The sequence below is a fragment of the Chlamydotis macqueenii genome, chromosome 13 (assembly GCF_036417535.1).
Source record: "Chlamydotis macqueenii isolate bChlMac1 chromosome 13, bChlMac1.mat, whole genome shotgun sequence".
Lineage (NCBI taxonomy): Eukaryota > Metazoa > Chordata > Aves > Otidiformes > Otididae > Chlamydotis > Chlamydotis macqueenii.
In genome coordinates, this window is record NC_141568.1 from 1311876 (window position 1) to 1332352 (window position 20477).

General features: G+C 59.7%; 2 protein-coding genes across 2 annotated transcripts; both read right to left on the reverse strand.

Moving 5' to 3' along the window:
• Positions 1 to 314: 314 nt before the first annotated feature.
• Positions 315 to 1300, reverse strand: MC1R (melanocortin 1 receptor). The gene has a single exon (XM_086757851.1). It carries the CDS (start codon positions 1257 to 1259, stop codon positions 315 to 317), a length of 945 nt encoding a protein of 314 aa, XP_086613977.1. The 5' UTR covers positions 1260 to 1300.
• A 1764-nt stretch (positions 1301 to 3064) lies between these two features.
• TCF25 (TCF25 ribosome quality control complex subunit) lies at positions 3065 to 20378 on the reverse strand. Its single transcript, XM_086757925.1, has 18 exons — positions 20154 to 20378; positions 18951 to 19118; positions 17881 to 17955; positions 16095 to 16219; positions 14910 to 14975; positions 13679 to 13761; positions 13093 to 13223; positions 10466 to 10565; positions 9451 to 9544; positions 8281 to 8373; positions 7646 to 7751; positions 7096 to 7255; positions 6015 to 6102; positions 5280 to 5438; positions 4521 to 4611; positions 4180 to 4259; positions 3529 to 3601; positions 3065 to 3314 (listed from the first exon to the last, which is right to left on the reverse strand). The coding sequence occupies exons 1-18, from the start codon at positions 20340 to 20342 to the stop codon at positions 3153 to 3155; spliced, it is 2043 nt and encodes a 680-aa protein (XP_086614051.1). The 5' UTR covers positions 20343 to 20378; the 3' UTR covers positions 3065 to 3152.
• Between the last annotated feature and the right edge of the window lie 99 nt (positions 20379 to 20477).

The window sequence follows — 20477 nt, forward strand, 5'->3', positions numbered from 1 at the left end:
CCACCCATGACTGCGGAGCCGCGGCCCGACAGCAGAAACCGGGACCGACCGAGCTTCGAATGCGCGGCGGGGCCGGGACCCCCCCCGACCCCGCACTCCCCCCCCACCCCAAGCCCACCCCGGGGGGCTGCGCGGCGCTGCCAGCCACGCCATCACGGCAAAGAGCCTTTATTGGGAACCGCGAGCCCGGAGCAGGGCGGCGGGGTGGGGGGGACACGCCCCACGGCCTGTCCCATCCATCCGTCCATCCGTCCATCCGTCCATCCGTCCGGCGGTGGGCAGCACGGCCCTGCCGTCACCCGCGTCCCCCTCGCCTACCAGGAACACAACACCACCTCCCGCAGCGTCCGCCGGAGCTCCCGGCTCCGGAAGGCGTAAATGAGGGGGTCGACCACCGAGTTACAGATGATGAGGATGAGGAAGAGGTTGAAGTAGCTGAAGAAGCAGGTGCAGAAGGGGTTGGTGGGGCAGGTGACGATGAGGATGAGGTGGAAGAAGAAGGGCCCCCAGCAGATGAAGAAGACGCCCAGGAGGAGGGTGAGCGTGACAGCTCCCTTCAGGCTGCTGCTGCGGTAGACGGTGGGCTGCTTCTGCTGGCTGGAGATGCTGCGGAGGTGGTGGCGGGCCAGGGCGAACATGTGGATGTACAGCACCAGCATGAGGACCAGCATGAAGAGGAAGAAGCCGATGAGGCAGAGGAGGATGGTGTTGTTGCGGTAGTAGGTGATGAAGACGGCGCTGGAGACGGTGCTGGCCAGCCAGACGCTGGCCATGGTCACCACGGCCCGCTGCAGCGTCATGATGCTGTGGTAGCGCAGGGCGTAGAAGATGGTGATGTAGCGGTCCACGGCGATGACCCCCAGGAAGGAGAGGGAGGACACGATGGAGCTGCAGATGAGCATGTCGATCAGGTTGTCCATATGGCGGACGATGCTGGCGCGGATCACCAGCACGCCGTGCTCCATCAGCAGCATGAAGAGCGTCTCCGCCAGGTTGCTGACGCTCACCAGCATGTCGGAGACGGCCAGGCAGCAGATGAAGTAGTACATGGGCGAGTGCAGGTTCCTGTTCTTCAGGATGGCGGCCACCACCAGCAGGTTCTCCACCAGGCTCACCAGCCCCAGCGTGAGGAACAGCTCGTTGGGGATGTCCAGCCCCTGGCACCAGCCGCCGCCGGCCCCGGCCGTGGCGTTGCTCTGGTTGCCCTCGCTGGCGTTCCAGGGCTCGCGCAGCAGGCGCAGGGGGGCCAGCGTCGACATGACCCCCGCCTCAGCCCCAGCGTCCCCCCGGCCGGGGGCTGAGCCCCCTGCAGAGTCCCCGGCTCCCCCTGCCAGCGCCACCGAGGGGACGCCGAGGAATCGGGGACTGGGAAGGTCCCACTGCCCGGGGTCTCGCCAGGGACACTGCCGCACACCCACTGGGACCCCCCGGTGCTGCGCCTCACCAGCCCTGCGTCCCGTGGCCGTGCGCCCGCCGGCCCGGGGTGATGGGGAAGAAAGGACCCTTTCTCTGCCCCACTTTAAAGCCGGCTCCCGCGGCTCCTCCTCCCGAGGAGGGTGGGCACCCGCATGACGGCAGCAGCACCCGAGGGAGCCACCGCCAAGACCAGGGCTGCCAGACCCCTCGCGCTTGGGGTCACCAGGGGCCCGGGGGTCCCATGCACCCTGAAGGGGCCCACAGCCCCCTGGGGCCGTGCAGCTTGGGGGGGCTGCATGCCATGGGGGTCCTCTGCACCCTGGGGGTCCAGGCGCCCTGGGACCCTCCCCACCATAGGAGCCAAGCTGCCCCTCCCAGCCCTGCTTCCCCCACCGGGCTCACCAGGCCTGGCCCCGGGGAAAGGTGTTTTGCCGCGGGACGGGCGATGGATCCGATACGGATCGTCAAAGGCGCGATTAAACGCGATGAAGCGCCCGTGCCGCGGCAAAGCCTGGCGCCGGAGGGAGCCCGGGCGGGCTGGGGGCCGCGGGATCCATCTGACCGTCATGTGCCTTGGGTTGGTGTTGATGCCCGGAGCCGCTCAGCTGCCAAAGAGCCATTCACAGGCGCATGAAAAGGCCAAATCCCATGGTCCGTCGTTCCCACCAACTGCTTCCGCACCATGGCGGCGGGGAGCCGGAGCCCTTCCCCAGCGGCGCACAGCACCCCGCAGCTGCGGCACGCAACGGGGTTCCATGCGGCCGCGGTGCCCGGCTTCACCCCGGCCGGCGCAGCCGAAGCCCCGACAGCGGGCAAGGAGCGGCAAAAAAAGGCCGCTCAGGGACAAAAAAAAAAAAAAATGCGAGCCGGAGGGATGCGGGTCAACACGCCGCCGGGTTCCCCTCCCCTTTCCTGGCTGCTGCTTGGCAAAAAGAAAGCGGCGGTACGTGCTGTGAATTTTTTTCAGCTTGATCAAGAGAAGCTTTGAAAGGAGAGCTAGAAAACGCCGAGTCTGCAAAACCAAGGGACAGCGTTCCCGTGTCGGATGGGGATGCGCCGGTGGGGATGGGGCCGGGGCGGGATGGCCTGAGCCCTGGGGTCTGCATTTTAATGCAGACCCCAGGGCTCAGGCCATCCCGCCCCGGCCCCATCCCCGCAATTCCCCGGAGAGGGGACGCAGCCGGCGCTGCAGGAGTGGTGGGGGAGGATTTATTCCGAGCAGCTCAGCCTGGCTCAGCATTAAATCCACGCGTTCACCGTTACACAGCAAAAAAAGGCGGGTGCGAGCGCGGACCGATGTCATTCCGCATCGCTTCCGGAAACAACGGGGTGGAAAATCAAACAAAAGGGGGAAGGTGCAGCAATCCCGGGGAGGGACGCGGCACGGTAGAGGGCAAAAAATCAATCCTACAATTATTAAACACAAGATGAGAAGAGGGGGCAAGGGGAAGGGGACAGCAACTGTGCTCGGAGGAGGACAGAAGGGGACTAAGCTGACTTGGGGACAAGGGACAGCTGCTGTAGATTAGCCCGGCCACGTTGGGACAGCCCTCATCCCCTGCCGAGAGCCGCCGCACGGTGCCAGTGCCGGCAGCAGCCCCACCCGTCCCCGGGTCGGAGCGCGCTCCCCGCAGCGAGAGTGGGCGCCTGGGGTTCGTGTGACTTTATTGGACACAAATCAAGGGGGGGGATTACAGAGGGCTGGGGACAGCGAGGGGGTGAGGCGCGCGGTGGGCTCAGTCCCAGTCCTCGTCGCCTTCGGGATTGTCTTCTCGGGGCGGTTCCTGAAACTGGATGTTGGCCAGCATGTCGCGCATGGCCGCCATCAGCCTGTTCACCCCCTGGTTCAGGTCCTGCCCTCCTCCGGCCTCTTCATCGCCGTCGTGCCTGCCGTCCCCCTGCAAGAGAGCGGAGCTGGAGCCGCGCGCCCGGCCGCAGCCGGCAGGCAGAGAGACGCCGCCGCTTGCCAAAAAGCAGGCTGCTCCGCAACCTGACGTTTACACAGTGCCTGTGCCAAGAGCCGCTCCCTTTGCAGAAACACTGAGCAGTGGAAACGTCCGCGTCCCGACAGCGAACGCGTGCTCCCCTCTGCCCTCGGCTGACTGCACCTACCTGCAAGTTAAAATTTGGCAACAGCGAGCGGAAGAAGAGAGATAAAGTGCTTTCGTTGGATGGAGGATTCGTTCTGAAAGACAGAAGTCACACCGCGGATAAGGGGGCAGCTTGGCACTTCACCTCTCGCTGGGGCTGAGGCAGCGCCGAGACCGGAGAGAACCACGCCGCCCAGCGCAGCGCACGGCTCCTCCCGAGCCGGCCCCGAAGCAGGGAACCGGGGATTCTCAGGGATGTTTTAGCTCAGGCTGGCCAGTCTCTGAGCAAAGCAGTCGCTAAAAGCACTGCCAGGTTTGCTTCGAGCTGGGTCAGGGCAGCACACACGAACGGGCTTCACCCCAGCGGTCCGTGTGCACGGCGGGCTGGCTGCGTGTAAACCCGTCGCTACCCCAAACCACCTCGGGTAAGAAACAGCCCGAGTTTTTCAGCGGCCTTTGCCTTAACGGCTGCCAACAGCCGCCACGGTGACCACCACGGGAAAGCGGCAGGACTGGTCCTGCCTGTACGCTCTGCCGCCGGCGAGCACCGCTGCACTCCTCCCGAGATGGAGGGGGGACGGCAGCTCCCAGCGCCCACGTGCACCCAGGGCTGCGGGCGCGCCGGGAACAGGCCGGCTGCGCCAGCGCGGAAACGAGGGGTGGAGGGAAGTACCTTTCTGGTCTGGTGTAGGAAACGATGGAGTCCAGAGGAGGCAAGGGGTCAAAGCCCATCACGGGCTGCGAGGTCACCTCCTACGTGGGGGAAGAAGAAAGAAGCGGTGAAGGCCGCGTCGCCAGCGGCAGCAAACACTGAGGCAGGGAGCGGGCCAGAGCAGCCAGACACCAGCTGCAGCCCAGCCTGCCCCCCGCGCGCCGCCCCAGGAAGCCGTGCGTACAGGGAGGACGCTCGGAGGTCGGGCTGGGGTTTGAGACGCGCCCAGCGCCCGCACGCGCAGCAGGGACGCAAGCGCCATCACGCAGGGGCGCCGCCCGTGCCCCGCCAGGGCCCCTCACCAGAGGCAGGGCTGCCATGGCCTCCTTCATCTCCGAGAGGATGATGTGCCGGTAGATATTCCTGGGTGCGCTCTGGTACCGCATCTTCCTCCTAGAGCGGGGAGGGGGACAGAGGATTGCACCGCGCACGCCTCAGCACTGCCAGCTTTCCATTTCTGCTTCTCCAGGCGCACCGTCAGCCCTATCCCCGGCTCCGGGGGGACGCGCCGTGTTGGACAGAGCTGGCCCGCGGCGAAGCCAGAGCCACTCGGCAGCTGCTGACCTCAGAAGATGGAGCAGAGCAGCTCAGGGACACTGCGCACACCTCTCCCACCGGCCCCGTTGCTCTGCAGGTCAGCAGAGCACACCGGCTTCGGTTTAGGACAAGACCCAGCGCCTCTCCCTCCTGTTTCTCCGAGCTGGAAGGTGTTTCAAAGCACTCTCCCAGCCATCCCTTCCCCTCCCAGCCAGAAGCAACCCCTCTGCCCTCTCGGGGCGATTTCCAGGGCAGACGCGACGGCTGAGGCTGGGGGAAGCCAGCACAGCACACGCTCCCCAGCGAGCGAGTGGTACAGCTCTCAATTCACATCTGTGCCAAGCTGGGAAGAAGAGCCTGCACCTTCCTGGCCCCACAGCGTAACCCTTGGCGTCACCACTAGACCAACAGTTGTGGGGCCCTGAGCGAGCCCCAGCGCCGCTGCTGCCCGGGACAGAGCTCCTCTCTCGTCCGCAGAGCCCCCGGGCCCGCTCCGTCCCCGTACGAGAGCCTCTCGCGCTCACTTGTGCTCGGACTCCTCCACCAGCGGGTCCCGGGCGTCCACCATGCGCAGCACCTCGTGGACGTTGGTCTCCAGCCACGCCATGACGGCAGGGTCCTTCCACAGGGAGTGCGTCCTGCCCACGTAGAGGGACGTCAGCTGGTTCAAGGCGGGGGGCTGGCTACGGGAGACAGTTGTTACTCAGGGCACTCTCCTCCTTCCCGCCTGCAGGTCCCCGCGCGGGCTGCCAAGGGCTCCTCTCTGCGCCGTGCTTCGGCATGAGAACAGAAAAGAGAGGAATCGCAGGCTCCCTGCTTTGCCATTTCCATCTACCTCCACCAGTTTTTCCACCTCTGTCTACTTCGGGGATAAGCACAGCCACGAGATCAAAGTTAACGCTGCTCTGACCCGAGGGGGAGACGATTCGTTTGTTTAGGAAAAGCATGTGTCCGGGAAATCCAGACTGGCAGGAGACAGCCTGCCCCGAGAGCACGCACACGCCGCTCTCTCTCACTACGCGTACCGACAAGCTTCGGTGTGAACTCCTGACCCGTCCGCACGAAGGTGAGGCGCGTCTGTTGGCGTTATCTGCTGGCCATTATGGGAACCCATTATCAAAGCATCTCACAGCCTACTCAGGAAAACCAAATACTCCCCTCTGCAGCTTTGTAACTCCATTAGCAGCCTGAGCAAGCAAAAGCCCCGCTACCGGCAGAATCGATCCCGTCTCTTTACTGAGAACATCTCCAGGGCTTACCTTATCTGAGCATTCAGTCCAAAAAAGGAATGGGACGCGACCCTGGCATCGGGCTGCACACTGCAGTGATCCAACAACGGCATAAGAACTGCAGGAGAAAAAAGAGGGAAAAAAAAAAAAAAAAAAAAAAATCAGAGAGCTCAACAGCCAGGTGAGGAGCAGCACGGAGCGGCCGCTCACCCCAGCAGGACCCACGCGAGGAGGGCGCGAGGACGCGGCTGGGGGTTACGCCGCGTTTTGATTTCTGTGTGGGATGACGGAAACAGATCCAGAGTAAACGAAAGGACAACAAACGTGGTTTGTTTTGTTTTTTTTTCCCCCCAGTGAAATAAGGTGCTATTTTCCGCACTTAGTGCTGCTGGGTTTGAACTTGAACAACGGTTTTATTTCAGCCACCATGACAAGCAGCAGAAAAGACGGTTTCAGCCAAGACAAAGTAAACCTCTGTTTGAGAGCTGGTTATTCCTGCCTGTAAAGACACACCCTCCCCCGGGCCCAGAGAGGCTGTATATCTCCTTTCATAGACAGCAGCACCAACCAGATGAAAGCAGGAGCGATGGGCGCCCATGGAGAGCACATCCAAAGCGGAGCGGTGCCTCGGAGGGAAAGCCAAGGGAGACTGGCTGTCTCTGGCCTGGCCAGCCCTGGGGGGGAACGCTTTCCTGCTCCAAGACTCTGCTTCTCACCCTCCCCCTGCTCGCACGCCCGTGACCGTCTCTAATGAAGGGGCATCAGCTGCTCCGAGGAGGGAGCGCAGCAGGGGCCGATCTCCTCCCGACACACGGAGGGCTCATGGCGGCGGGGGCCCCGGCCGGCTCCACTGTTCTCTCGCCGGCCCTGCCGCGGCGCGGGGTGGGAGGGCTGAATGCCACAGCGGTACCTGCCACTGCTGCTCTGCCCCGGCCGCGTCACCTCTGAGTCAGGGCTCCCATCTCCCCACGGACAGAGGCCAAGGCCATTTGCAACCCACAGGCGAAGTGCTGCCTCTGCATCCGACTGCCTGGAATCCAGCCTCAGCTCTCGCAGACCAAGACAGCGACGAAGCCTGCAGGGACAGACTTACCGGTGGGGACGGACTTACCGCTTGGGAACATGATCAACGCCAGCTGGATGAGCCGGGCAGCTCTCTCCCGGGCCTGGCTTAGCTCCAGCTCCGACCGCTCCTCCTGCTGGCTCAGGAAGAAATAGGCCAGCGGCACCGAGAAGGCAAAATTGGGCAGCTGGGACAAATTCCGGTGACTCTGCAGGATCGGAGAGACAAATATACGGAGAAACGATGCTCTGCAGAACAATCTTGACGTGGCTGGGCTGCACGCAGAGCGGGGTCTCTTGCCTGCTAGATTAAGTTACTTTCCAGCTGCTGGCTCGGTTCCCCCACAACTGAGCAAGCGATTTTGAGGTTGTACAGTTGTTTGCAGGGCAGTAGGATTACAAGAACAAACACCCGAGCCTTTCCGGGTCATTCTGATGATTCCGGGATGCCAGCCCGGCCATCAGACAGCCCTCAAAGCACCAAGCTGGCTCGGAAATCCTCACGCTCGTGGCCCAGCCGCCCCCGCCAGCCCAGCCCGGGTGGGGAGAGCCCCGGGAAGCAGCTCTCCCCTCTCTGCCCCCTCTCTCGCCCCACTCACCTCCCACTCCTGGAACAGGCGGGTCAGGAAGGTGTACTCTCTGGCTCGGAGGGACAGGAAGTCAATCAGCAGCAGCATGCACAGCGGGTCGTTCTCAGGGTCAAGGCTTCAGAGGGGGGTGAGCACAAGGGGAGGAAACAAAATCAGTGTCACAAAAGCTGCAGTAGCTGTCCTCATTTTTAAGTCAAACAAGACTTTCCCACAGGCATCCAGAGAGCTGCCGTGACTCAGCAAGCGCAGAGAACAGGAACACCATCGTTCCTCCGCAGCCAGGATGACGGTGCAACACCCTGTCTGGCCCGTGTCCCTGCAGAGGGGCACCCGGCACCACCCGGGAGGAGGGTCAACAGCCACAAAGCGGGCAGGCTGAAGCCACCGTGACACATCTGCTCTGCGGAGACACCAGGTCTCTTCTGTTTAAACTTCCTTCTCGACAACCACTCCTCTCTCTCTCCTAAGCAGCACCACAGGTAAGAGCACGGGCTCAAAGCTGGCCTGTGACATCGCGTCTGTGAGGAGTGGGAACGAGCCCCTCCTGAGGCTGGGAGCACTAGCACACCTCCGGGGTTTCTGTCCCGCCCAGCCTTGGTTCAGTGTGCTGCTCACAGCGTGTTCCCCCAAGTGGGGGCACCCACCTCAGAATCAGCTTGCAGAACTCCAGGGCTGTCCGGGGACAGCCTCTCTTCTCCAGGAACATCATGTGCTTGAAGAGAGCCAGGAAGAAAGCCCTGCATGGGAAACGGCAGCTGGGTTTACAAGCCAGATTTGGAGAGAAGCACCTCGTGCCACTCAAGACTAGGGGTCACACGGTCAGCCCCAGCTCCTCACCCCCGAGCGTCAGTGCCGCTGTGCAGCTAGGGGGGTCTAGGGAACACGGCCTGGTGCAGTCCTGGGTGCCAGAGACCCTCCCTGATCCCATCTCTCTTTTTTATTTTTAAATTGCTTTGTGCAATTACAGGCAGAGCAAACCCACAGCCTCCTCCATCCCCTCTCCCCAGGGCCCCACGGCCTCAGGCTCTCGCAGACTGACCGACAACTCAGGACAAGAGAAACAAGTGAATCCCCAAAGCGCGCATCCTGCCTTCTCCCAGCCCACCCAGCCACGCGGGGACGGCGACACAGAGCGCGCGTGACATCCACGGGGGGAGGGCTAACACCCAAACCGGTGTGACAGATCGCAGCGTTCAGGTCCCAGCCGGCACCGAGCCTGCCAGCAAGCGGGTACTGGAAATGTGAGCCACCTCCAGGTACAGCAGTTTGGGAGGGATGACTTGGGTCAGCTGACTGGAAAATTCCCAGAATAAAGTCACCTTTCCCGCAGCTGCAGAGCTCTCATTACATAAAGAGCTGGGAGCCGTGCGAGTGCTGGGGACGAAGGCTGGGCAGGCAGCACACAAGTGACTAAGCACAGCCGTAAACACGCAGCGAGCGTTTTTGTGACAAAAATGAGAGCCGTTTCGGGCTAAGGGGTACTAAGTGCATGAGAAGGATGTGACGGGGAGGAACAGTTAACGCTCCTGTAAGAAATCCCTTGGGAAAGAGGATGTTTTGCAAAGAAAGCTCAGTGCAAGAGCCGCCGGTACCCCAGCACCCATCCCGGGGGCCCCGCTGCCGCCTTGCTGAGGGGTGCTGCCACCGACCGCCGAGCGGCAGAGCTTGTTCCGACAGAAAGGGACACTCAAGGTCCCCCGCCACCGCGGATGAGGCAGCAGACGTGGCGAATCTGGGTCTCCACGTCCCAAATAGGCCAGGGCAGACCGCGAGGGCTCTCCGGCAGCCGCGGGGCAGGCTGGCGTGCCGTCTACCTGTTCTCCGGCCGCCGGTAGTCCAGCCTGCAGGTCCCGCTGGTGAGACTGAAGGCGGGGTGGAAGACGCACTCCAGGCTGTACAGCGCCCACTCTGCAGAGAGCAAGGACACTGTCAGGGCACGCCACCACCCCAGCGGCCCCACCACCGCTCCAGTGGCCCCACCGCTCACAAAATGGTAGTCGATTTGGCCCCAGAAGGCACTGATAACGGAGAGCTCTGGCACCCATGAAATAAGCTTGTTCACTCCCTAGTGAGGCACAAAGCTACTTCAGACTACGTGGCTGCAGCAGATGCCCAGGCAAGCAAGCCCTGCTCCTGTCTGCGGGCCTTAGATTGTGCTCTGGTTGTGGAAAGTAACTCTTCCGGAGGAGGTCTGGGACTAAGGACTACGCCTATCTTCACACAGGGAAGCCAAAGATCCTGTCCCACCGGAGAGCATGTGCCCCTGTTACCGAACGGCACATCTCAGACAGCCGAGACGGCAGCAGAGGGGTCTGAGGGGCAGCCACCCTCCAGGCCACCTCCTGCCCCACGCAGCTGCGGTGCCCCGAGGCGCAGAGCCCGACACGGCGACCTGCAAGGTGCTGGGCAGAGGAAGGCAAGGCGGGCTAGCCCGGAGGGCTGGGCAGGCTCCCTGCGGAGGGCACAGGCTTCCCAGAGCGTCCCTTGCACTGCTGTACCTCGTAGCTACTAAATCAGACCCTCCTCCTGCCAGGGGCAGCCTGCAGGTGGGACCCTCCACGTCCACACAACCCTTCCATTCATTTTGAGGGGGAACGCTGACATGCTTTGCCCCGGACAAGCACGTCTGGCTCCATTTAAACGCCTCCAGCAAAAGCTGCCGGCCTGCAGGATCGCGTCAGGCTGAGTGCTCACGGCCCAGCGTCAGGTGCAGAGCCACACCAACCCTTCTGGTTTGTTTCAACGGAGAAGCAGCAAACCCCAAACTGAACCAAAAGCCTTTGGTTGCTAATTTACGTCAGGACATCTGCTCCTCACCTCAGCTCTTACCTACGAGATCACGGGCCATCTCCTGGTTCTCCTGCATCCGGAACACGTCACTCAGCTGCAGCAGGGAGTCCACGTGGTACGGGTACACCTCAAGCAGAGTCTGCACAAGAGCACGAGCTCGGTTACAAAACGGCACAAACCACGACTTTCCCATGCGCTCTGCACACAAGGCAAGCTCTGTAAACGCCCTGACACCGCGCCTAAGGGAGAGGGGCTGTTCTCGCCCCCGGGGTCTGGAGGTGGAGAAATCCTGTTCCATACCATCGGAAAGCCAATGCTCAGGCTGCAGTGCGAGGCTGGGGACGCACCTCATGTGAAAGGCCAAAACTAGGGATTAAAAGAGCCCAAGAACAGTCACGCTGGATGTCCAGCTCACTCTGTCTCCAAAAGCAGACACCGGGGAAAGAGGGCGCGAAGCTGGGCACACACGACGGCTCCCAACACGCTCTGAGCTGCCCACCCTTAGGGGTTCGGGGACCCCCACTGTCAAAGGTGCCTTTTACACGAACGGTGTCTCCTCCCGTGAATTTGCTCACATACTGACCCAGGTACTTTTCCCGCACCCCGGCTCTGCGACACAGAAAGCCACCGCTTAAGCAGACAACGCCAAGAACTTCCTTTAATCCCAACCTGCCAGCTCCACCTCTGTGTTGGAAGGGACGGGAAGATCTCTCCGCACCCCATGCAGGATCTGAGCCCTCGATCGCAGCTTCCCTCAGGCACCTCCCTCCCCGTCGACCCAGCTTTTCCAGCGCGGAGGCTGTGCCAGGCCTTTGATCGTCTTTGCTGTCCTCCTCTGAATCTCTCCCAGCTCCACCATACCCTTTTGAAGGCGAGGGCCCAGCACTGCACACGATATTCAAGATGCAGGCAGCAGGCACGATTACATTTTTGTTTTGTTCTCTATCCCTTACCAATTCTGAGCATTTGATCAGGCTTTTGCTTCTGCTGGGTACGGAGAGGACATTTTGACGCATCTATTACAACTCCAGGGCCCAGCTCCTGAAGGTAATGGATTAAAAACATTTTTTCCAGGCTTCAGAGTAGAAGCCCAACCACACCTCAAAAACCTCTGCATTCACTAATTATGTAACAAATGGGCTGCTTTTCCCAAGTACCTAAACCTCAGTTTCAGTATGAAAATACTGAAGCTACTTCAAATCTTAGTTTAGTTTTGGGATTTCCCCACCCCCCAAACTGAAAAATACACGGGTTCCAAGCTCCAGAAGTCGCACAGCTGCAGGGTGGTGGCCAGTGTGACTGCCTAGGGTACAAAGCCTTTACGCTCCAGGCTGCCCCAGCCCAGCGCCTTCGCCTCAGTGCCACCTGGCTGACGTTTCACCCCTTCCTTGCTTGAAGTTCCTTTCTAGTCCTTCTTTTTGGAAGAGATGGAGCACCTCGGGTCATTGTGATGGGAAAAAGCGCTCTTCGTGCAATTACAGCTTCACCAGCAAGACCCTTGTAACCCACTAGCAAGAGCAGAAAAAGCGCTCACTGAGCAGGATCCCCCCAGAATATCATGTTTTGCACACCAAAACCACAGCAGCAAGGCAGATCTGCGCTCCAGCTATGGGAAACTGTGGCCGTTACAGGTAAACTGGTTGGGGGTTTGAGGTACTTCTGGCAAAGGCGAGCCCCTGTCTGTTAGATTCTACCCTGAACAGAAAATTGAAAGACGAAAGCTGCAGGAATATCTTCACACGTACCCAGACCCACTTAACAGGGACAGAGCCTGAAGACCCAAACGCACCAGGGAAATCCAGCCTGCTCTGCACAGCCGCGTGAGACCGCGTCCGAGCTGTCCTTAGGACGCTGGCTCCCAGGCTGACCACTGCTGCACAGAAATTCTCTCGCGTCGTTAACGCAAACCCCGCAGTCCAGTCAGCAGGCAGGACTGACGAGCTGGAGAGAGCAGAGGCCGCCAGCGGAGGGTGGGAAAGCAGAAGGAAGTAAACTTAATTTAGCAGACAATGGCCTCTTTAAAAAACTTCTCCAGGGCATGCATCCGAGCTCATGTGGCCAGGGTTTTCAGAGTAAAAATACCCCAGTGATGGTTCAGCAGGGTGCAGAGCAATTTTACTGCTGCTTATCACTCCAAACGATAAATGTTACCATACAGCTTAATGAGCCTGGACACGCATGAAGAGCTTCCAACACAAAGACTGTTTTGCTGAAATACCAAGAAAAGACACATTTTTTCATCCGTGCAAGGGGTTATAAATAGAACAGCTGTTAGTTTAGATTCCCATTTAAAGATCCGTTTATACCATATTTTCCCTTTCCCAGCTGAGGAGCTGAGACAAGGGAGCTTTATCCCTACGCTCTGAGCCAAACGGTCAGCTCTGGGCTCCTCTCCCACATGGCTACTGAGCCACCGAGGCTCGGCCACCAGCCACCGGACCTTGTTTACACCAAGGCGGTCACTTATCTCACGAACAAGGTGAAAGCAGAGCTCAGCGAGCAACGCCGCCTCGCCTCACGCAGAGGAAGCGCAGGGCTCTACTGCTCAAAATGAGACTGGCAAAACCAACCCCAAAAACTAGGACGCATCAGCCCGGCTCCTGCCAGGGCAAGGGGCAGCAGGGACGCAGAGGTAACGGCACGGGCAGCCCGGCTTCACAACGTACCGCAATGCTGTGTGGGTTCATGGACTCCACGGCGTTCAGGAACTTGAACTGCACTTGCTGGTACTCGCGATGGTGCTCGAAGGTGAAGTACTGCACGCCCCTCCTGCTGTCCACCAGCTGCATGGCGATACCTGGAGGGAGCACGGGGGACGTGGGGACCGCCGCTGCCCGCCAGTGAGCATGAGCTGCCTGCCGGTGAGCATGAGCGGCAAGAGCAGCTCTTCTGCTTTCTTACGCACAGATGTGTTTTCAGAAACACCGAGAATTTCACTCCTGTTCCTCCTCCCATGAGTCCAAAGCCCAAAACCCACCCGAAGCCCAGGCAGCTTGCTCTCCCTGGGGGTATTTCCCATTATCCAGCAAGACTGCTGGAAGAAAGGAAGTGCACTTCACCTGCTACCTCCAGTAAGGGGGAAAAACCTGGGCCTGGCAGCTGACGAAAGCAGTTCTAGTTTTCGTGTGCGGAGGCTCTTAGGAAAGCCAGGCTGGCAGAAGCGGCCACCCGTGCCAACACGGGGACAGGACCGACATGTGCCGGTGGCCAGTGGCAGCGCGGTGCTTCGGGAGGTGGCACCCAAAGCCTCACCTGTTTTGCTGTAGCGCGGCCAGGTGCTCTTTGGAGACGTCAGCCACGTGCCACGGACATACTGGCGCTGCCTTTGCCTTGGCCTGAGGAAATAAAGACAACAGCTCACGGTTTCTCTGTACTAACAGATTGAGGAGGGCTAAAACCAGCCAGAAAAAGGATGACTTGGAGGGGGGGAGAAAGAAAGAAAAAAAAAAAAAAAAAAAGAAAAAAAAAAAAGAGATCCAACTTCTTCCCCAGCTGCAGCCCTGCCACACGGAGCTTTGGCCCAGAGCTTTCACATGTCTGCCTCCAAGACACAACAAACCTTCGCTCAGGCTCTGCCTTAGTTGAGCCATTCCTCTCTGGGCCAGCCAGCGCCTCCAGTATTTCCACTTCAATAACTTCTCCCTCCTGTTTTTATTCCTGCCAAGTTCTCAGCTGCCTCTTTGCTTCCAAGAGCTTCCCAGGTCCAATTAGGAGCGCCCCATATCCCTCTGACTCATCTCTCTTCCCAGCAGTGCCTTCACACGTCCACCAATTTAATTTAAGCCGTACTCACAAACGCAACCAATTTACTGGTGCGGGGCAGGAGGAAATCAGAAATCAAGGCTACTCTAAGAAAGTCATGTGTCCCCAGTAAGGGACTGCTGCTTCTTCTTCAAGTACTACAAATTCTTCCAGACTCTCAGAGAAAGCTTCCACTGCCACCGTCACTGCTCTGAGCTTACACCCTTCTTACGTGCACATTTTTTCAAGCAGCTCCTGCAAGCATGGGTTTCTGGATAACACTGCCCACAGCATAGGGACCCCACAGCCAAGAAGTCGTAGGGTCCTGGGCCCCCGAAAGCTTGAGACCCCCTGGAAAGTGTTCAGGGTCCGCTCTGTAACCTATCAGGGACTTTGGAACAGCAACAAGTGAAAAATGCTGGATAAATAAATAAATAAATAAATCTAAGAGTCTATAATCTACGGATTTGAGTGAAAGCATTTTAGAAAGGGATTTGACAGTAAACGAGAGGGGAAATCAGCAGAAGAAAAAGCAAATGTTAGCAAAAGCCTGGAGAAGTCTTACTCCCTTCCTCACACAAATGACAAAAAAACAAACATTCTCCTGTCCCAAAACGTGACTACAAAACAAGTAAGACACCCCAAACACGTCGGGGTGCCCAGGTGTGGCACCGGGGGCTCAGCAAGCTGTACCACAGGAAGGCCGGACACGCTGACTCAGGACATTAAATTCCGGACTAACCTCTGGTCACCAAGAACAGCGCGAGCCCCGAAGTATCTCTTCAACTCGTTTTCTGGGTTCAAGTTCCTGAGAAGGTTTAAACAAGAAAGAAAAGCTACCGTCAGTTAAACACAGCCAAAACCCTCACGCTTGAGTCCGTTCCCTCAAGGCCAAGCGCTCTGTGCCCTGAACTGCCTCTGGCCAAGCCCTGAACTGCCACTGTGTGTGGCACACACCACTGGTCTGACACAACACAGAAACGAGACCAAAACCGGTGGGAAGGGAGGCACGGAAACACCTGGTCAACAAGACGGCGCTTCCCTCCTCTCCGCTGGGCAGTAGTGCTGCTGCCCTCTCCAGGGCGGCCGGGGCCGCAGCCTGCGAGGCTGCCCGCAGCGCACAGCCGGGGCACGCCGGCCTGGAAACGCGGGATACCAGCTGCTGAGCCTAGCAGCGCCAGCCTGCGCTTGGGGCAGGCACCGCAATCGCTGCGCAGAGGCTAGCGAAGAATAAAATACATTTTTTTTACTGTAAAGATTGCGTATCAAAGCATGACAACACCTACAGTTTTCTTGATCTAACGCTTGGCCCAGAGAAGGGGGGTGTATTGAGAGGGGTCTCTCTCCACCACCTGGTAAGCAAGGCTTGGGGAGAGGGAGCGGGAAGGCTCAGATCCAGCAGTGCCCACCCTCACCCACTCGGAGATTACCCAGCTCTCAGCGGTTTCCGAATAACGTTTACCTGGGAAAGGTTAGGCAAACCTAACCAGGCTTCCTGATGAAGTGAGCTCCTGGCACCGCTCAGCCCTCCTCGGAGGGCAGCACACGCTGTACCGGGGCCGGCTGCTCGCAGTGCCCGGTCCGAATGCAGCCAGTCGCTCGGCCAGGCGAGTTTGATCGCAAGGCTTTACGCAGCAGGGCGCCCAGCAGCTCTGCAGGGTCACAGAGCGTTTTAGGCTGGAAGGCACCTCTGGAGGCTAATCTGGCCCTGTCTCCCACTCAGACCAGGCTTGACTGCAGAGAGTACCAGTCACCGCTCGAAACCGAACACAGATCTAAGGGCAACGGTTAGAAACGGGGACGTGCGCAACCGCAACCCCTTTCAAGCAAGGTCCTGATGACACTGAGGGGCTCCCAACTCCCTTCCTTGGGGAAAACCCGTGCCTGTCACGCCCAAGGCCAAAACCAGGAAGGAAGCAAGGACTACCTGTGCTCTACGTAGAGCAGAGGCCTGTGGTCAGCGATGATCCTGCTCTGGGTTTGCTGCGACAGCCCGTTGGTATCCTCGATGTTCTCCAGCAGGCTGTCGATGTCTTCCAGGTCGTTGTCTTCCTTAAGACAGGCACAGCAGAGACATGGCCGTTACTACAGCGCGAGCCACCGCGGCAGGCGGGTCACACAGCCGCCTCCGCTCCTTCCGCTCGTCCCGATCTCCACGCGGTACCGGCGCGGTCCCCACCGCTTGCCCTGCTGCTAGCCCATCGCCCACCTCAGGTGCGCGTGTACTGTCTCTGAGGCTCCCCGCTCTTCCCTCAGCTCTTTATTCCCTCAGGAATCCCACCTAGAGCCTGCCTTCCCTGCCCAACTGCCCCCAGAAGGGCCGGCTGCTCTACTTCTACTACAATCCCTATAATACCATGAAACGTTGGGGTGCTGATTGCAATCATAAATACTGAAATAATCAGCTTTTATTACCTGCTTCCCACGGAAACACTAGGTTACCGCTGTGGCCCTTGGAGTAAGATGCCAAATACTCGCAGGATTTTAACCCAGCTCTGAGGTACTGCAACTCTCACTTTCCCCATCAACTCAGAGAAGACATCCAGTAGCGCACACTCAACAGCTGTGTAACACTTCTGGCATGCTTTCCCTCGATTTTCCCCCCACAAATAGCAAGTGACGCATTTCTTATGCGGCTGCTTCACATCCTCCTCATGATGTACGTGGGTGGAACACGGAATTCCATTCACGACACCCAAATAGCATCCCGAGCTTGCCTTTGCCAGCTAAATATAGCCACTCCGCGTGGAGAGGATACACGAAGAGTTTATAACGCGCTTTGCATTTAAGTGCTTGAACAAAGGCAGTATTATCTCCAGTTAGGAAATCAAACTGCCTGGTTCTGGCGAGGCAGGCTCCCTAGAGCCTACAGCTGGCAGATGTCACCCTATTGCTCGTTATTCTCGGACTGGGAGAGGAAACGGGCTCTTTGTTGGGTTCTCTGCCTTAGTAACCCGCTCCTGAGCTCGCCCCGCTGAATTCCCGGTGGCCAGCCAGGCACCTACACCGGAGTCACGGCTTGCCCGTTCAGCGCTCAGCACCCTGAGGCTCAGGACGTTTAGCAAAGGATCTCCCCTGGGTAAATAATTAAGACTCAAATCTCAGCAGAAAACCAGCTCCCACTTGACCTTTATTTCTGCTGAATGTAAGAGAGCAGTGGCTGTAATCTGTTTAGGGCACAGAGCTCAGTCAGAGGGAACCTCCATCCCCTTGCTCTCTTCATCACCGAGGGGACGGAGCAGGACCCACGGGAAGAGCACCCGGCACCACGTTTGCTGATAGAGCACGGGCAGATGCTGCTGCCAGCACTCAGCTCCGAGTTGTCAAACCACAGGGAAGGGACCGCGAACGACGGCGGGCAGCGAGGGCTCTGTACGCTCAGCACAGCCGTGAGAGCTCCTAAGTAGGGCGAGGGAAGCGGCACGAAAATGCAAAACCCCTCGCTCCGCACCCTCTCCCGGGCAAAGCCTCGAAGCAGAGATGAAAGGAGCCGTCGCTGTGAGGATTTCAGCGCCAAGTGTCTGCAGCAGAGCTGCGCCAGCCCCAGCCAATTGAAGGAGCAGTCAAAAGCTGCTGTTGCCATTTCCTAATCTTAAATGAGCACAACACAAAACGAAGCATTTTTGCCTTAAAATCTTTTCTGCAGCCACTATTTTGTCAATCCTAGCGCAGACATTAGCACAGCCACGAACTCTGCGCAAACGCAGACATACCAGCGTCTCCCCGGCTGAAGCTTTCTTCATTTTCCTTTTCTTTTTTTTCTTCCGTGGCTTGTTACTCAACACAGGCTGTGAAGAGAAATGGAACAGCAGTCAGAGCACGCCCAGGGACCACAGGGATGAAAGCTCCATGGGGAGAACAGCGTTTCCCAGGGATCAGCACGCCAGGAGGGCCCTTAAATGAAACCAGTATTCATCCTTTCAAGCTTATCAACGAGTGGAAATTAAGACACAAGGAGAAAAATGGAGGAAAGCAGCAAAGATTTACAAATGCAAGGCTTAAATCTCAGCTGATGTCCAAGATCAGGCAAGAAACTCTTCAGATACGCCAAGTGTGGAAGAAACACTTCAGCCCTCCTTCATTCCCCAGAATAAACTTTATTTCTGTCTTTCTAGTGAGCGCGACAGCTTCATCAGTTGCTCCAATCACCACAGAAACCAACAGCTGCCCAAAAGCACCACGTGATACAGGCTCCTCTCACCAGCAATGCAGCTACTCCAGCTCACGATGCTGCGTGGCATTCCCTAACCCGACAGGCACGCTCCTGTCCACACTGGCTCTTCCCCAGGGCATACAGAGCTAAAAAACCACATTTCCCGGATCTATGCAGGTAATACAGCGAGTAACAGTGTCAGAACGACCCCGCAGCTCCCGAGCGCGCTTCAGAACCAGGGGAACGCGCGGCCCTGATTTTGCTCTGACAGCAGGGAGACGCCTGCCGACAGACCCCCACGTTTCTACCCAGGAAGCTCCGAGGGGAGCAGCAGGTGCCCACCGGAGCCAGCACTCGTGCAGGGCCGGATCGAGCACAGCCCGCAGCGCTCATCCTGAGCGTCCCCGAGCCCCCGGGCTGGCCGGGGCCACCAGCACAGCTGGACACCGCGCCGACTGTGGCCTCTGCTCCTCTGGCCACGTCGCCCGGCACCCAAACCCCACCCCAATCGCTCAGCCCTACACACTCTTGTCTGTCACCAGAAAGCTCCACAGCGCGCACGGAGAAAGGAAAAGAAGAAACCTTCTCTCTGCGCCTCACACCATCATCAGACACCTGCGGTTTGGTTACCGTTTGGTCTGGCCGCTCTGCCTCCTCCCCGTCTCTGTGCCCGTCGCCTTCAGTCTCTTCAGTGACAGCCCCTCTGTTGTTCCCTTCCACCGCATCCCGCTTGCGGAGCCGGGCATCCCCTTGCTCCTCTCCAGATGGCGGCTCATCCTCTGACTCCTCGGCAGTGATCTACGCAAACGGATGGACAAGCTGCAGGAAGAGGCGGCGTGGGGCTGCGCTCTGCCCTCTCCCGCACCTGGGGGACAGAATTCCCCAGGGATCTGATCCGTTCCACTGCAAACGGAAAAGAAAAATGTCGCAGGGGCAGTGCAGGGCTCAGCTGCCTGACCGACTCCTCCAGCAGACGGACAGGGATGATCCCTCAAGTCAAGGGCGTCACCCAGGGGATGCCCCAACATCCTCGCACCCTGTGCTGGAGCGGTGCACAGGGCCATGACGCCACGACCACAGCATGGCGCAGGTGGGAGAAAAAAGTAGAGCCCTGTCCGGAAACCAGCCTGGCCTACACTCACACAGCCCAGTCTCCGAGGAGAGGGAACCACCGGGGCGGGCCAAGGTGCCCAGAGAGGAAGGACCAGGCTCTGCCACCCCCATCAGTGCCACCAGGGCCCACCTGACCCCCAGCCTCCAGCACCTGGATGTTGTGGGGCTGGGAAGATGGCACGAACGCTCCTAAATCCGTTCCGCCCGCTGTGTGACCACCCTGATACTCAGGCAACATCCAGACCACCCAGCCCCTCCCAGGCCTCCCTCCAGTTCCCTCCCAGTTCACCCCAGCTGCTGCCCCCTCCAGCCCTCCCTGCACCCCCCAGCTCTCCCCTTTCCCACCCCCAGCTGAGCCTCCCCCGGGCCCTCCCAGTCACCCACCACCCCAAGCCCCCCAGTCCCATCCCACTCACTGACCCCAAACCACTCCCTCCCACAAACTGTCACGTCGGTCACCCCACCCAGCCACCGCCCCCCAGGGCCGCTGTCACCCCTCTCGGTCGCTGCCAGCCGGCCCCTCTGTCACCCCCCAGGCTCCCCCCAGCCACCGCCCCCCGAGTCACTGTCACCCTTCAGCCGCCCTCCCTCCCCATAACCGCCCCCTCCCACGCTCGCTGCCACCCCAGTCGCCCCCCCACAGTCGCTGCCTCCCCGAGACCCCCGGGCACGGCCACCCCGCAGGCCCCAGCCCGCCCCCCGGCGCTGTCACCCCCTCACCAGCTCGAAGCGGTTGCTGACACCGGCGCGGACCGGCCCGCGGCGACCCCTCCCGGCGGCGACAGCCGGTGGCGGAGGCGACCCCTCCCGGCCGCGCTCGGGGCCGGGGTCCAGGCTCAGCTCGCCCAGACCCGGCTCTTCCTGGCCCCGCTGCTCGCCCCGCAGCCGCCGCAGGGCCCGCCGCGACATGGAGCCCCGCGACGCGCTGCGCCTGCGCGCAGCGCCCCTCCCGCGCCTGCGCTCTGCCGCCGCGCCCCGCTGCGCCTGCGCCCGGGTCTCTGACACGTCTGCGCAAACCTGCTCCTTGTCCCGCCGCACTGCGCC